This window comes from Alosa alosa, chromosome 1 (genome assembly GCF_017589495.1).
Source record: "Alosa alosa isolate M-15738 ecotype Scorff River chromosome 1, AALO_Geno_1.1, whole genome shotgun sequence".
NCBI lineage: Eukaryota > Metazoa > Chordata > Actinopteri > Clupeiformes > Clupeidae > Alosa > Alosa alosa.
Genome location: NC_063189.1, coordinates 40945943 through 40962130, shown reverse-complemented (window position 1 = coordinate 40962130; position 16188 = coordinate 40945943). Strand labels below are relative to the sequence as shown.

General features: G+C 44.1%; 1 protein-coding gene across 1 annotated transcript in view; it reads right to left on the bottom strand.

Moving 5' to 3' along the window:
* The window catches only part of LOC125301414 (piezo-type mechanosensitive ion channel component 2), a 66003-nt gene that overhangs the window by 4095 nt on the left and 45720 nt on the right, over nucleotides 1-16188 (bottom strand). The window contains exons 28-50 of the mRNA XM_048253825.1: nucleotides 14667-14910; nucleotides 14104-14224; nucleotides 13230-13380; nucleotides 13041-13130; nucleotides 12588-12712; nucleotides 11992-12160; nucleotides 10770-10777; nucleotides 10536-10561; nucleotides 9231-9329; nucleotides 8407-8524; nucleotides 8164-8232; nucleotides 7719-7885; nucleotides 7344-7546; nucleotides 6616-6789; nucleotides 5401-6036; nucleotides 4379-4637; nucleotides 4019-4201; nucleotides 3243-3531; nucleotides 2563-2695; nucleotides 2284-2431; nucleotides 1353-1567; nucleotides 941-1099; nucleotides 433-580 (exon numbers count right to left, since the gene is read on the bottom strand). Coding sequence (XP_048109782.1) covers nucleotides 433-580; nucleotides 941-1099; nucleotides 1353-1567; nucleotides 2284-2431; nucleotides 2563-2695; nucleotides 3243-3531; nucleotides 4019-4201; nucleotides 4379-4637; nucleotides 5401-6036; nucleotides 6616-6789; nucleotides 7344-7546; nucleotides 7719-7885; nucleotides 8164-8232; nucleotides 8407-8524; nucleotides 9231-9329; nucleotides 10536-10561; nucleotides 10770-10777; nucleotides 11992-12160; nucleotides 12588-12712; nucleotides 13041-13130; nucleotides 13230-13380; nucleotides 14104-14224; nucleotides 14667-14910 — 3934 coding nt within the window. The remainder of the gene's footprint in view (nucleotides 1-432; nucleotides 581-940; nucleotides 1100-1352; nucleotides 1568-2283; nucleotides 2432-2562; nucleotides 2696-3242; nucleotides 3532-4018; nucleotides 4202-4378; nucleotides 4638-5400; nucleotides 6037-6615; nucleotides 6790-7343; nucleotides 7547-7718; nucleotides 7886-8163; nucleotides 8233-8406; nucleotides 8525-9230; nucleotides 9330-10535; nucleotides 10562-10769; nucleotides 10778-11991; nucleotides 12161-12587; nucleotides 12713-13040; nucleotides 13131-13229; nucleotides 13381-14103; nucleotides 14225-14666; nucleotides 14911-16188) is intronic.

The window sequence follows — 16188 nt, the reverse complement described above, 5'->3', positions numbered from 1 at the left end:
ACATACACACACACACACACACACACACACACACACACACACACACACACACACAATTACAAACATACATACAAACACACACACCCACACACACAATTACAAACATACATACACACACACACACACACACACACACACACACACACACACACACACACACACAGTAACACACAATACTATACAAAAACAACATTTTGCATTACTAGTGCTGCATTTTCGCTCTGGAACCATATTCATCATGTTTTCCCCCCCCGCAAACTTATACTTCACCAATCTACAACAAACTTGGTTGTTATGGTTGTAGCCTTAAATGGTTCAAAATGCATTATTACCACATTCATCAAACAGGGGGCACTGCACCAACATAAATACTAGCATTTCTCCAATTGAAATGGGTTGTGCTGAGCTGATAAGGTAGGTTTCTGTGCTCACCTTCTCCGACTCTCTCCAGCACTTGAGCACAAATATGTGGGCATAGATGTCCTCCACACATATCCAGCTGGACAAGCTGAGGGTGGTGTCTGTCCATACCCAGTCCATGACTGCACGCAGCTCCGTCAGGAACGGAATCAACCGGAATCTGAGGAGCGCCATGAGTTGTTTTGGGTACAGTGAAGGTGGATGAATGCAAATGCAGCCACTCAAATGAACAGAGTGCACTACTGTCTGTCACATTGATTATAGTACTCATAACAGAAGCTTAATGAAACCTTATGCAGACAAAAGCTATTGCCTATATTGAAAAATATACACCATTTTAAGCTGTGTGACAACATGGAGCTGACAACTACCGCTATTATCCCCCTGGGGACATTAAAGACTCAACCTATAAAACCCATAAAAGACGCAAACAAGAGAAGGATATGCCTTCTCATTTGGGGAACTGATTCATTGCTGTGAGTAATACATCCTAAGACCTACGCTGGCCACACAGGCTCACCCTTGGAAGAGGAAGAGGTTCACATAGTTGTAGCTCTTGGTGAGGAAGTTGCCTAGCACTCGTGTAGGATATCCACAGCGGATCTGATAGGCTGACAGGCCAAAGTAAATGCACTTCACAAAGTACCAAATCTGGGCCACCCTATTGTCACCGAAACGCCTGGAGGACAAACACAGACATGTAAAATAGAGTCACAAAAATAATGCAAACATGACACACTGCTACAACACATATTACATTACTGTATGTCTTTACAACTGATGTTACAACTGTGGGAAAATCCTTGTAATTATGGTGATCATCTTTCCCCAGCAACTAGACAAACAGCTAGGGGTATGTAACCAGTAACAGTCAGTGACTATGGTGGATTGTGAGACTGGGATGTGTAACTTGACTGGGTTGCCAGAAATACCTCTCCGTTACTCCAGGAAGGATGAAGAACATCCAGAAATGGATCCCGAACACCAGGATCACCTGGAATATCACTTTGCCCACCACAGTCTTCTTGAGGTAGAGGGCCCGGTCCACCACCATGGTGCCAAACTGGATCAGGACCATGACCAAGAAAGCACCTGGGACCTGATCCTCCGACAGCGATGAGGCAATGTCAGCGCCACCAGTGTGTTTCTGTGGAAGGCAGGAGACATCAGTGGAGGAACCCCACTAGGGGTCTATCAACCAATGTCTTCAATGTCCCCAGTGCATAAGCCTACATTTTTGCTGAGGTCCGGCGCATACTTCACAGGGGCAGTCTATAGTCCCTCCATAAGAAATTCCAATTGACTGGAAATTGGAAATTCCAACCATGAACCCATTTCAACCAACCCATTTGAAGAATGGGCTTACACCACCGCCTACCTCAGTAGGCTACCGGTATATAAGCAAGCGCATAGCCATGTTCTGTTTTGCCTTCACTGGTGATCATCTCTGTGCCTCCTTTTCAGCTGTAGCTAGCAAGCTAATGCTTATTGACAACTTTGAAGAACTGTACTACAAGTGCATCACTAATATCGCAGCTGGCCTAACAGAGGATATCCCAGATTTTATTGACTGAAAATGGTTCAGCTTTAATATACTCCTTGTGGGCTGTATATCCCAAATGTGACATCAACTGAAAGAGGACCACTGATTAACTTAAAGTTCATGACCTTCAACAAAAGAAATCTGATTTTCATATCCACCATGTTAGTGAGTTATTGACTGCCAGATATATCACGAAAAAAGGTAAAACTATGCACACACAATGTACCACATTTGTAGATTATTAAATGTATGGACATTTCCGATATACACCCAAAACTTTTATATGCTATCCTAATCCATGTAAAATGTGCATCCCTCACTCCAAAAGCTGTGAAGCCGAAGACAATGATGATGAAGTCCACCGTGTCGGCCAGGAACATCATCACATAGACGTCGGTCACGGCACTGTAATCAGGGTGGACCAGGTCGTAAAAGAACTGGCGAATGGGGAGGTAGATCTCCAAAGCTCTGCAGGAAGTTCATACAAGAGTGAGACTCCATTTCTCTCCATCAAGAAGACAGCAAGTGACAATGCAAAGACGCAAGAGTTGTTTTTGTAATAGACCGACATGACGATGAAATAACACAGACAAACTCACCTCTTTATGATGAACACCCTGGCTTTGATGAGCTGTTCCCGGATCTTCTCGATGATCATCTCCTTGCGGGTTTTCTGGTGGACCTCAGCCTCGCTCCCATCCTTCTTGCTGCTGTTGCGTGTGCTGGTGCTACCTGAAAAAGAACACATGTGTCATACCCCACACACCCGTCATACCACACACATTTCATCCGATGGTCACCTGTAAGCACATACACAATTTGACAATTTGAGTCAGCAGCGCTATCAAGTCATCTGTTTGCTCAAAAAAGCATTTCAACTGATTCTTGTAGCAGAGCATCTCTTTCATATCGCCCTGATTAAAGAAGACATTGTTCTTCATGAGCTCAATGAAATGTACTGCGGATTAGTTGAAATAGAAAATACACACACACACACACACACACACACACACAGAGCACTGAAACTCCTCTCCAAATACAGTTAAAAGAGGCCAAGCCCTCCCATTTGGCCCTTTGCCTATTATTCATATGGCTCTCTCTCTGAAACTCACAGGAAAAATCTGAAGCCACAACAGAGGTGTTCGAGGTGTTCTATGGCACACACGCCAGAGGGGTCCTGGGAGAAACACTGAGAATCTATTTGCTCAGACAATCCAATGCTGTCAAGCTTCTAAGCTCACTTGCGTCTAGGCCATGACCTCTGACCTCTGGCCCTCACCTCTCTTGGAGCGCAGGGAGGAGTGTCTGGAGAGGTGCGAGGTGCCGCCGGAGCTCCTCCGCCTCCGCTGGTAGGTGCGCTGCTCCGCTGTGCGCACCTGCACCTGCATCTGCACCGAGTCGATGGATGTCCCGAAGTTGATGGATCTCATAGAGGGGACAGAGCCCTTCCGGTCCTGCGAGGAGTGTATGGACACAGCCTTCTCCTCATCCTCGGACTCGTCCCGATGAAAGGTAGTGTCCTTCTGTGGAGATGGTCTGGGGTCGTCGTCGTCCCACAGTCCATGACACTGAGGATACAGCACAGGAGATAGTCACACCTCTCAACTGTTATAGTTATCATGCAATCATGTGCCATAGCAATTAGGTCAATATACAGTATTTACAGCAGTAGTATAGCAGTTATTTGCCTCATATGTTTGACAGGGGCAAAGTCAATGTCAATAGTCTATTGCAACGGTAGGTAACAACAAAGATCCACTACTAATTCAGTGTGCTGACCATCAGTCTTTGAATGATATGGTCATTTGAAAAGCATTATGACTAATATGCTAAAATGGATCGGTGATGGTGTAATGGCTAAGGAACTGAGCTAGAATGCAATAGCCAGAACACTATGTGGCTGTACCCTTGTGCCCTGAGCAGGGCACTACCCAAGGGAGGGAGTTGCTCTAGGGGGCCTGTCTCTGTGAGTGGCTCTTTGTGAGTTGCTTTGGATGAAAACATCAGCCAAATAAATAAATAGTAATAATATGTGTGCCAGTATTCAAGGAGTACCTTCAGAATAGAGCGGTGGAAGAACAGTGCAAGAAGCTGGACCAGGTCGTAGTGCACATAACCTTCTTTCTTCTCCGTGCCAATGATGTTTGGAGGATGGAAGGGCCTGTTCTTATGCATAGCGAGTTGTTGGTTGAAAGGGAAGAAGCCAAACTGGAAGAAGTATTTGATTATAATGGTGGCCTGTAAAACAAAAACACATCCATGGACTAGCGATACAAGTGACCATAGCACAGTGTACAGACACAGGACTGGTGTTGAATGTGGAGTGTATGGGTGGAGGCTGAAGGAGACTGATGACTGCTCAAGAGCAGGAGAAAGACACAACTTGCATCATTTCAACTCAGCCAGGTACTGTACCTCTGTGTAGACGATGGCGGTCATCCAGAAACGCTTGCTGGGCCGTGGCACAGACAGCATGGCCCAGAGGAAGATGAGGATGGGCAGCACCAGAGTGGCCGCGTAGGCCGAGATCATGTGGTTGAGGATGATGACCAGGTAGCAGACCATCTCCGAGTGGGCCACCAGCATGTTGTACAGGGCATAGCAGAGCTGCAGCAGCTGGGGCTGGCCTTTGTAGAAACGCTCGGAGTTCTCCAGCTCATCATCGTAAAACATCCTGCAAGAGAGGGAAAAAAGATGTAGGGAGAGAGGGAGAGAGAGAGTGGGAGAGAGAGGGAGGAAGGGGTGGTGGGAGTGGGTAGCCATCTCATGCTTTTTCAGTAATCTTAGTAACTGTACTGTATGTTTATAGTATGATAAAATATTTATTCTAAAACATTTGTGGTGATGCCTCCAAGCAAGCAAATAAATAGTTTTGCACTTTAGAGTGTATTACCAAAACCACAGCCTGTTCCTCCTGTGAGCAGTTAGATGCAGTGGGCAGAAATTAAAACTGTGGCGGCCAGCCACTGCTGAGTACATTCATGGGAAGCTCTCATGACTTCTCATCCTAACCACAACCTGACCACAATACATGCAACAAATGTCACATCTGCATATTGCTTACACCTCATGTTAACTTTTCATTTCTGCATTGGCGGTACTTTTGAATATTTATTTTTTTTCCAGACACCACCTGCAACTGGACTGGGCCTGGCCCTGATCTGGCATTAATCTGGGCCAAGCCTGGGCCATATCTGGGTCGGGGTGAGCTGCTGTGAACAGTTGATGGTGTTTTAAGCCCTCACTGTGGACCTATCTTATGAAATGTAAAGTACAAATTTAAATAAAATGTATTATTCCTATTATTATTATTACTTCAAGGCAGCGCTGCGACCGTCGACTTCAAGGGACCTAACCCTAGCCTAACCCTAGTGCCTTCTATGCAGCGCTGACTGGAAGATGCCGTTGGGGGCTTAAAACACCAAGGCGTGTCTTACTTGTTGAGCAGGAGCTCGCTGGCCGTCAGCTCAGTGGTCATGGAGGGCAGCAGCGAGTCGTCCAGGTCGGAGCGGCTGTCTGGGGTCATGATCATCATCCTTCTGTCATCACCGCTGCCGTCCGTGCTGACGGAGAGCCGGTCGAAGCTCACCGCCTTGCTGTAGCTGGGCGGCACGTCTGCGTCCGAGGTGTTGGGGGCGTCTGTGTCCGGCGTGAACAGCTGGCCCTCTCTTCCGTCTGTGTGCAGGTACTCGAGCCCAGAGGACTCGCCTTCGTCGTGTCCGGCTGCGTGCTCTCTCACTTCTTCGTTGTTGTCCTCCTCCTCCGTGCCCGATGGCCGCCTCGTCTCCCCTGCCTCAGCTCCCTCCCGATGGGCCTCCTGCGCCTCCTCCTCCCTTTCCACGTCCAACTCCTCGTCACCTCCTGCAGGCCAGAGGCTGCTGGCATCTCCCTCAAGCTCCTCCTCTGGCTGCTCCACAGGCTCCACCTGCTCCACAGGTTCCGCCTGCTCTTGCTCCTGCTCCTGCTGCACCTCCTGCTCCTCCTCCTCAGCCTGGTCCTTCTCACCCTCCACCTCCTCAATGGTGTCGTTGGTGCCTTGTCGTGAGAACAGGGTAACACACTGAGTGGGCTCACTGTGAATGTCAGAAAAAAATATAATAAATAATGAACAACCGCAATAAAAAAGGAGAATGAAGGACTTAATTACAGATTTCATATAACTGAAAAGAATGAATGAAAATCACATTTTCGATGAGTTAAAGGGTTCCGTCATTTTAGCTGATGACTAACTGTAATGTAACTCTATTAGAGAAAGAGTAAATGAAAATGCCTAGATGCACTGATGGATGTGTAAGATGATGAGATGCTATACAATACCTTGCTCTTTTAATACATTGCAGTATGTATTACATTCATTTTGACATTTTAGGTTATCCATCATATTCATGTATGTTACCAAACATATTCATGTATGTTATCCCAACATACCTTCATGTACTGCAACTGTGATAAAACTAATATTCATCAGTGTAATGCCTTATAGATTATTTTATTTCTTCTCCATAACATCACAAAATAATCTACTCTTTTTTCAGATGGGATGTAGCCTACTGAACTGTCAGAAATGTATTTACAACAGTGTGAGCCTTTGTCAGTGCATGTGTCCAACAGTGGAGAGAAGAGGGGGCAGCAGTCACACATGGGCCAGACACCTGGATATAATGCTGCTCCCGCTGTCCGCAGAGGAGTTGGACATGTCCAGGCCGTACATTTTGCGAAGCTTTGGCCGGGCACGCTCACTGGTTTTTGGAATGTTCTCTGGCATTTCGTCCAGGTCATCCAGAGTGGATTGACGGGAAAAGAGCATGGTGGCCTCAGTGTAGGCGCTGGTGAGCATGGAGATGGATAGAGGACAACATGGAATGAGAGAAAAAAACAACAAACAGTGGAATCATGGGATGAAGTGGTGGAATTCTAATGTTGCCTAGGGAGTGCCTTTTACAAAAGAACTCAAACATTCTATTTTCAAAACAGACAATCTATCCGTGGAACATGCCATCACAATCTACCTTTCCAGACATTCTGTCTATAGAACATTAAGATGTCAGAATCTACCCTTCCAGACATTCTGTCTGTTACTGTAGCTGTCATATCTGTCTGTAATACAAAAACCTTATTTTTGTGTTGTATTCAATTTCTAAAGCTGTACTGAAACTTCACGACTTCTGTCGAAAACCTTTATGTTTGGTTAGCAGATACTTTCAACATTAAATAACATTGGACATTACAATATCATCAATGCTAGGTTGCTCTGATAGCGGTTTCTTTTACTGTCTTTGAAAAATAACAAGCGGGTCTGGGACAAGCTGGACCCACAAAAAGAATTATCGGCACATTATTGCATCACGACAAGGTGCCACACATCTCAGTAGTCTCAGACCTGGACATGCTGTCTCGTGACGCAATGGAGTCTCTGGAATCCTGGCTGTAATCCCTGTAACCGGCCCGTCTCCGTCTGACCCGATGGGACCCAGACATGGAGTCCTCCTCGCTGATGCGGTCGAGACCTGACTCACGGGAGATGGCCAAAGACATCTGCTTCTGGTAGTACACCTGAATGCTCTCCCGCGATGGGACGTTACCCTGTTTCACAAAGAGGGGCCAATTTATTTCTGTACAACATAAAACTGACGGAATGGAATGAATATTTAGATTCTTTTAACAGACAGTGTGTGTGTGTGTGTGTGTGTGTGTGTGTGTGTGTGTGTGTGTGTGTGTGTGTGTGTGTGTGTGTGTTTATGTATGGTACTGGTACCTTTTTGACCTCTCTGGTGAGCATGCAGCGCTCAATGCGGAGCACTGTGGAAATGTCAATGTACTCTCTGCACATGGAGTTCATCCACATGGTCAGACTGTCGATGGTGGTCAGCAGGAGCACCCACGTGAACTTGATGATGTTGAAGACACGCTTAATGATGTTGTCTGTCATGGAGGTGTAATTGCACAAACAACTATAATTCCATTTATGTTTACACATTTCATCAGACTGGAGTAAAACTGAGATAAACAGACTTTGGTACATTTTGGAACGGTGTAAATAATAACAAAGCCTATGTTATCCTTTAGTGCTAGCTCCAAGGGACTTCATCACTAGGTTATGCAAAGAGCCTTGAGACACTGCTCTCAGTTCATGGCGCTCTATAAATAAATCAAATGAGCGCAGAAATGATCTCCCTGAGAGCCACGCCCAGACTGCTGACCTGGAGACTTCTTCCCCTCCTCCTCGTTCTCGGACTGCTCCGAGTCTCCCACCTCGATGGTCACATGACCTGCAGGAGAGAGTAGGGGTACGGCTCATAAGAGAATGAGCAGGGCCCCAGAGCAAACAACTTAACAGCATACACACTGGAGGGTAGGCAAGCTTTTGGATCAGTCGATAAGATATGCATGCAAAAACAGTTGCATGGGCCTTGACAAGATACATTTTTTCATTGAGGAGGTACCCTCTTTCTTGCTCTTCTTGTGTCTTCCTCTAGCATATTTCTTCCAGAATCGTCGCTTCTCTTTGCTCCTCTCCTTCAGGGCGGTTTTGGAGTCTGTGATCCAGGTGTGGTAAACAAACTGCAGAACAGCCAGGAAACACACTTAGAGAGAACATCCACAGAAAACCTTTTTAAAAAAAAAAAACATTCAATGGAATTTGATGATCAAACGTGCCCTGCTGGGTAGCCATGGAAATGCTCATAACCATGAAAATAAATTATCATAGTGCAAGGCAAGCACAGGCAGAACATAGAGCACACAACGGATGTCAAATATCAGGCTGAGGAAGACGCCATCACCACAATAACCACAACACACACACCAGTCACTATGACAGGAGAGTTTTACTCCTCTGAGGGCAAACATTCCTGATTGAATACTCTACCTCATGTGGTGAGTATAGAAGGTGAACAATTTGTGGAAATGAAACTGCCACAGTGGAGCAAAAGTCATACGTAATGCCATACCAAAAACTGCATTACCTTAACCTTTTGGGCTGTAAAAAGTCCACACACGGCATGCACGCTTCAAAGGAAAGCATTCAAATAAAACTTCCATTCCATACTGAGAATTCTGAGGTAAAGTAAAATCTGTTTTGGACCCAACTGTTTTGATCAAACAGTTGGGTTCACCAAAATCCTTCATATCAAATCCATCACAAAAAAAGGATGTTTGATGTGACAGCATGGAATGGACAAGTACAGTATGGTGCAACAAATGCTACATTCAATTGATTTACCCACAACACCACCATACAGCCCCCCCCCCCCCCCTGCCTAAATACCTTTGCTACCCTGACAATATGATGCAGTATAAGTTTTGGTAGCTTAATGATAGACTTTGGCAAAGCCAAAACTGCTGAGGCAAACTTTCCAACCGCGCGCTAGAGAGAAGGGAGAAGAGGAACAACAGGGTTACTGCTACAATACAACAGGGTTACTGATGCAATACAACAGGGTTACTCTAGATTCACACGCTTGCGTTGCATTACTGCATGCCGGTGGGTTTTCCCGACAGTCGGGGAGTGTACTATGGTGTATGCCTTGAAGCATAACCGTAATTTGATTGGCTGGTGCCTTGCGTTGCTGTCCTTTGGTGCAGCAAAAGTTGAACATTTCTCAACTTTTTGACGGAAGCGACAGGGGAAATGTAACGCAACGGAACCACAATTCATTTCAGCAACGGATGACATAAGCCCATGTAAAGTGAACAAGATGCGTCTCCAGCACTGCATTCAATGCAAGCGTGTGTGGACACCGTTACAGCTACAATACAACAGGGTTACTGCTACAATACAACAGGATTACTGCTACAATACAACAGGGTTACTGCTACAATACAAAGGGGTTACTACTTACAACAGGGTTAGTGCTACAATACAACAGGATTACTGCTACAATACAACAGGGTTACTGCTTACAACAGGGTTAGTGCTACAATACAACAGGGTTACTGATGCAACACAACAGGGCTACTGCTACAATACAACAGGGTTAGTCAAAACACCACAACAGAAACACATACTGCTACAATACAACATGGGTTAGTGCTAGAGAAGAACAGTAACAACATTTTTGGGTTACATTTGCTAAAAGTCACACAACAGGGTTAATGATGACATATACCATATGACAACCGTATGATACAACAGGGTTAACATTATCCAACACAACAGGGCTACTGCTACAATACAACAGGGTTACTTTTTTTGTGGTTCTTCCAACACAACAGGGCTAATAGTCTCCACTTCTAACCACTGAGAAGAAAAGACCCAAACCAGAGTTCCCATTCAGGCTATGTAGCTATGTAGATAGTCAATAATGCGTGACATCTCATTACAGATCAATAACAGTCATTGATCCATATGACACATACTATGGATTAAAGGAAGAGAGAAGAACAGTAATGCAACACATTATTTTGTGATTGTTACATTTGTAAAAGTCACACAGGCCATTCTCAAGTAACACACTGTTCAGACAGGTAATGATGACATATACCATATGACAACCGTATGATATTACATATTTGTCCAACAATAACATTATCTGCCACAGAAGAAGACAGGGGAGTCTGGCCACCACCTCACCTGGAAGGCTGACTTTTTGGGTGGTTCTTCTCAAGCAGACAAATAGTCTCCAAGTCTAACCTGTCAGTGTTTGAGGAAGTAATAGAATCATCTAACCACTGAGAGAAGAAAGACCCAAACCAGAGTTCCCATTCAGTTTCAGCTATGTAGCTATGTAGATATTTGTAGCAAGGGATTTATGCCACGTGACTGTAATCTCATATTATTCCCTCTTTAGATCAATAACTATTGGACTGATTAGCCTGGAAAAGAAACACATGACACATGAATAGCATAGAGAATCTGAATTAGCAGAATTGAATTAGTAGTTCGATACAATGAAAAATGAGACCAAAATGTAATTCTCCAGAGCTGCGATTACACAGCTAGTGCACACTGTATAGCTTGGGAGACTAGAAAGGTGACAACCCACGGAAGTATCCCTACCACATTAGTATATCAATCAAGCAGACAAGATGAGAAGCGGCTTTAAGTCTATACCTAACTTGTTTAGTAGGAAGGTAAATGAGTGAATCATTTATTAGTCTACACCTACTGCACGTAAGTAAGTGTCTAAATCACAACACAAGAAGGGTACGGAAATAGGGAAACTGCCTTGTGTCCTTGAACAGAAGAATCACCATGGAGGAGAGAAGAGGACAAGGGGAGATGCAGGAGTAAGGGACTAGGGCTACGATATAAGGGAAGGTATAATAAATATGCATTTATTGTATGTATATGAGTGTATATATCGACATTAGATATAAACAGGGGGTACTTCAAAGGTAGACTGTGACCAGAATGGGGATTAAACTGCCGGTAAAGGAGCTTAAGGAGATATCCATACAAGAACAAACAAAATATATGCATTAATATAGGCAATTCTTGCATGGATTACCGTAGCTTCCAAGAGGAACCATATACATTCGACCAGTACTAATTTGATATTTGACGAGTATCTGCAAATCAAACTTATTTAGACCACTTTTAAAGTTCCCCTGACAATGTAATGAAAAAGATGTAATGTTTTCTCCTTATTCCCCCCACTCTACCACCACTGCAGTAATCTGCTGGCTTTACAGAGAATTGGGTAGTGATGAAGTGGATGAAAACCTGGAGGAAGAGGAGACTTTACATCTTTTTAGTGATTTAAAACACAACAGAACGATTCTCAACTGTGGGCTCCATAGACCAACCCCCCCACTCTGTGACTATGTCAATCAAACAACAATCCAATAGCATCCAGCCAATAGCCTTTTCACTTCTCTTTGATGCAAACTACTTTCTATTTAAGGTCCTTCCACATGACGGTATGTGACCGTAAATATGAAAAAAAAAATGCCATTATTTCTGTCATCTTAGTAAGTACTTATATCTGAGAAAAGTGCATAGAGGACACAAAGTCAAGTTGGTAGGATCCTTAAATAGAGCATGAAAAGCAGTGAGCATGGACAATATGGCATGTGTTGTTGTTTACTTCAGAGTGTCTGTTGGAGCCCAGGGCAGTGTGGGAATCCCCTGAGTTCTGGTCAAGGACACAAGGACCAATAAGAGCAGAGAAGACAGATGATTGGTCAACCTACTGGAAGCATGGTCAACCCAAGGCCTCCACCACTGCTTTTTTTTGGCCTTCTTTTTCTCTGCTCCTAAAATAAAATGTTGGTGACAACATTAATGAAAAAAACTGGAGCATAAAACTCTTGTCTTTAAATAATCATGTGATTATTGTGTACATTATGGGTGTCCACAGCCAGCTGTTTAGTTGGCTGTATCTGTGAAAGATTTGATAATATGTCCACTTTACTTAACACTTAACACAACATTGTAATCACAATGGCATTTCACTATATGTTTTACAAAATATCTATTTTGTATGTGACAAATAAAATCCTTGTAATCCTTCTAATCAATCAGTGAGTGAAAACTTGACCAACCCAAATCATCTTGGGTTTACTGATCATTTTAAGGTTACAAAACTTTATAAAGCTATCAAAATATGTTCCATAGTATACATATCTGATTCCTGTCACTGCAAGGCTTAGACGTCCTCTTGCACTGAGATTTCTGCCATACCATCATCATCATCCTCTTCCTCAGGTGGGATGAGGTTCTGGCCGTCGCTGGACTCCTGGGTCATGGAGAGGATCTTCTCCTTGCCCTTCTTGAACTTCTGCTGCCGGGTCTTAATCCGGTCCATCCTGGTATCAGCACACAGAAGAGGGCAACTGACCCAAAATGACAACTTAAAAGCATCACTTGTCTGACCTAGGTCACAACTATGAAAACACACAGCTATGCTTGCCTCTGAACAATATGTCATGAAACACTTCTTCCATATAAATACAGTAAACAGCATGCTTACTGGAGCTAGCAGACATCAGACATTAGCTTTTACTAATGCTAAAGTTGCTTGTCCTCATTTAGCATTATAACTAATTAATTCCATCATGGCTGATTAAAGGCCTATGTTTCCAGGGCGCATAATGCATCAGGAAGAGTTAGCATATAACTAGAGAAGGATCCCACTGTCTCTTCAGCTGCTCCATGGACTTGTTCTCCTCCTCCAGCCGAGCCTTGACTGCCTTTACAATGGTGGCCTGGAACAGCTCAGCCCCTCTGCAGGAATAATGCATGTCAAGATCAGCAGGGTGTGTGTGTGTGTGTGTGTGTGTGTGTGTGTGTGTGTGTTGTTCTGAGGGACCCTCTCCTCTGTACCTGGATGCGAGGATCTGTGCGGCCCTGATGTCAGCTACCACATGCAGGAAGTAGTAGCTCATGAAGACACGCCTCTGGAGCAACAGGAAGGCGAAACAGATGCTGTCCCAGATGATACCTGCTTCGTCGCTTGGCAATTCACACGTCTCATCTACCACAATATTAAACAAAACAGCAAAGAGCCAGCCAGGCTAGTTACAGTATTATAACTAAAAGACTTCTAACATGGGGTTTATAACATGGGGCATCAAACTGGCAGCGACACAATACATAGAAATGATGCATTAGCATCTTAGAAAGAAGGTGCATTTCAGTGAGGAGCCAAGTTCAGATGTTTATAGCACAAACACCAAAAACCAAGTTGTTGAGCAATTATATACTGTATTCATTGACTCAGACAATGATGTGCAAAATGTCAGACGTAAATTGAGCATATAAGAAATATCAAACAGCTTGGAAATGTGAGCTGGTGGACCGCTTAAGGTCGTGCAGTGGAATAAGAGACGGAGTCCAAGGTCTGGTGTGGGTGAGGAATAGATTGGATGCCAGCTGTGATAATAATATACATCAGCAGCTTGTAATTCTCAGGAATGATTTTCAGTGATGAGCTCAGCTGCTGGCATGGCTTGGCTGTTATGACCGCCAGATCACAAGACAATAAATTGGCAGTGCAGCTTTGCCAACAGAGGAGCACACATTCACACTTTGTACTGAGCTTGGATGACCACATACAGTACTGTAGTCTGATGACCAGCCATACACATTTATGTGTGTGTGTGTGTGTGTGTGTGTGTGTGTGTGTGTGTGTGTGTGTCTGTGTGTGTGTTTGTACGTGTGTGTCTGTGTCTGTGTGTGTGTGTGTGAAGTTGAGTACCTTTCATAGCTTTGATTTCATCGTAGACTTTGTACTCTTTAATGGTGCAGGCGAGACTAAACAACTGGATCAGCCAGCACTGGTTCACCATCAGGTCTTTGATGTAGCCACACGCAAGGATCTGTACACACACAGAACATCCAGTGGACAATCAGCCATTTTGTCTCAACAGCATATCTCCAGATAGATCTAACAATTACAGATGGGATGAACAGGAAAAGGAGACAATAAGTATAAGTATATATATTTTTTGATCCCGTGAGGGAAATTTGGTCTCTGCATTTAACCCAATCGGTGAATTAGTGAAACACAAACAGCACACAGTGAACACACAGTGCAGCACACACTAATCCCGGCGCAGTGAGCTGCCTGCTACAACGGCGGCGCTCGGGGAGCAGTGAGGGGTTAGGTGCCTTGCTCAAGGGCACTTGAGCTGCGGCCCACTGGTCAGGGCTCGAACCGGCAACCCTCCGGTTACAAGTCCAGAGTGCTAACCAGTGGGCCACGGCTGGCCGAAATAGAAACATCAGTGTGAAAATGACAGGCATTAAAGTGGTTCTTACAGACAGTATGTTCTTCATGGTGATGACAAATATGTTGTAGGCGATGAGGAAGTCCCAGTAGTGGAGGATCTTCTTGATAGGCTTGAGCAGCAGGTCTCCGCCAAAGAGCAGGAAGTAGAAGCAGGCCACCAGGTAGCCCATGCAGAAGACACTGATACGCGTGGTGCCTGTGATGAAGATGATGGTGAGGACGAACCAGAACAGGTAGCTGAACATGATCACCTTCAACATGTCCAGGTATGACCTGGCAGAGATGGGAGATGGGGGATTAGTGAGCAGGGCTGCACAATTATCGCAATCCTAATACCTAATCGCAAAAGCTATAAATAATATTGTGCACAGTTCTCACATTTTCTCACATTTCTGACTTTTATATTAATTTCATCAGAGACGGTTGATAAAAAAGTATATTAAGGATCTTTGTTTTCATCTTCCTTGACTATGAGCAGAGCCGGACAATGAAAGCTTGATCTTCAATCTTACAGGCACCCCCCTACATCCTGATGAAGTAAGACTCCTCAATAAGGGTTTAAGTTTTGTCCCTTGTAAACCTGCTGATTTCTTTACTACTAAAATAGAACTGTTTACATTTTTTCGCAATCTGAGACTGAAAAGTTACTTCAAGGACACAACTATCTCTTTTCAGGCATCCAACAAACAAGAGCGAGGTAAATTTAAACCTACAAGCACTTTTTGCCCGCCTGTCTTTAACTTCTCATTAGATACTTTTTGTCGACTTGTAGAACGTGATGTTGAGCAGCTGTTTAGCAATCCTCCTCCTACAAACAGTACGAATGACACTATCTGAAAGACAGGCCCTGGACAAGCTTTGTAAAGACAAACATATTGTTGTGAAGCCAGCAGACAAGGGAGGTGGTCTAGTGATTATACCTAAAACCCTCTATAACCAAAAGGCTCTAAGACAATTACAAGATCAGACCTATTACAGAACTTTACCTTCTGACCCTGCTAGTAAATTTCAAAAGGAGATAGAGCTTTTTCTCCAGCAAGCTCACTCTTCTTCCATAATTTCTGAACGAGAGTTTAAATACCTGTTCAATCGTACCCCAACTAGACCAGCTTTTTACATTTTGCCAAAAGTCCACAAAAGTCTCTCCAATCTACCAGGTCGCCCAATTGTTGCAGGCAACAATAGCCTTACTGAACCACTCTCTAACTTTGTAGACTTCATTATAAGGCCTTTGGTCACCACGCTCCCTAGCTACCTCAGGGACAAGTCTGACTTCCTAAAATGTTTATCACAGATTGGTCATTTAAGTCAGAATGTTTTGCTTGCCACTATGGATGTAACCTCTTTATACACTATCATCCCTCACATTGACGGTTTGACCGCTCTTAAATATTTCCTTGATCTTGGGACTGATGATGATGGACTAACAACTGAATTCAATGTAAAAATGACTGAACTAGTGCTTCCTAAAAATGACTTCTTGTTTGAACATCAATATTACCTTCAGATCAGTGGCACAGCCATGGGTGCCACTATGGCCCCTGACTATAC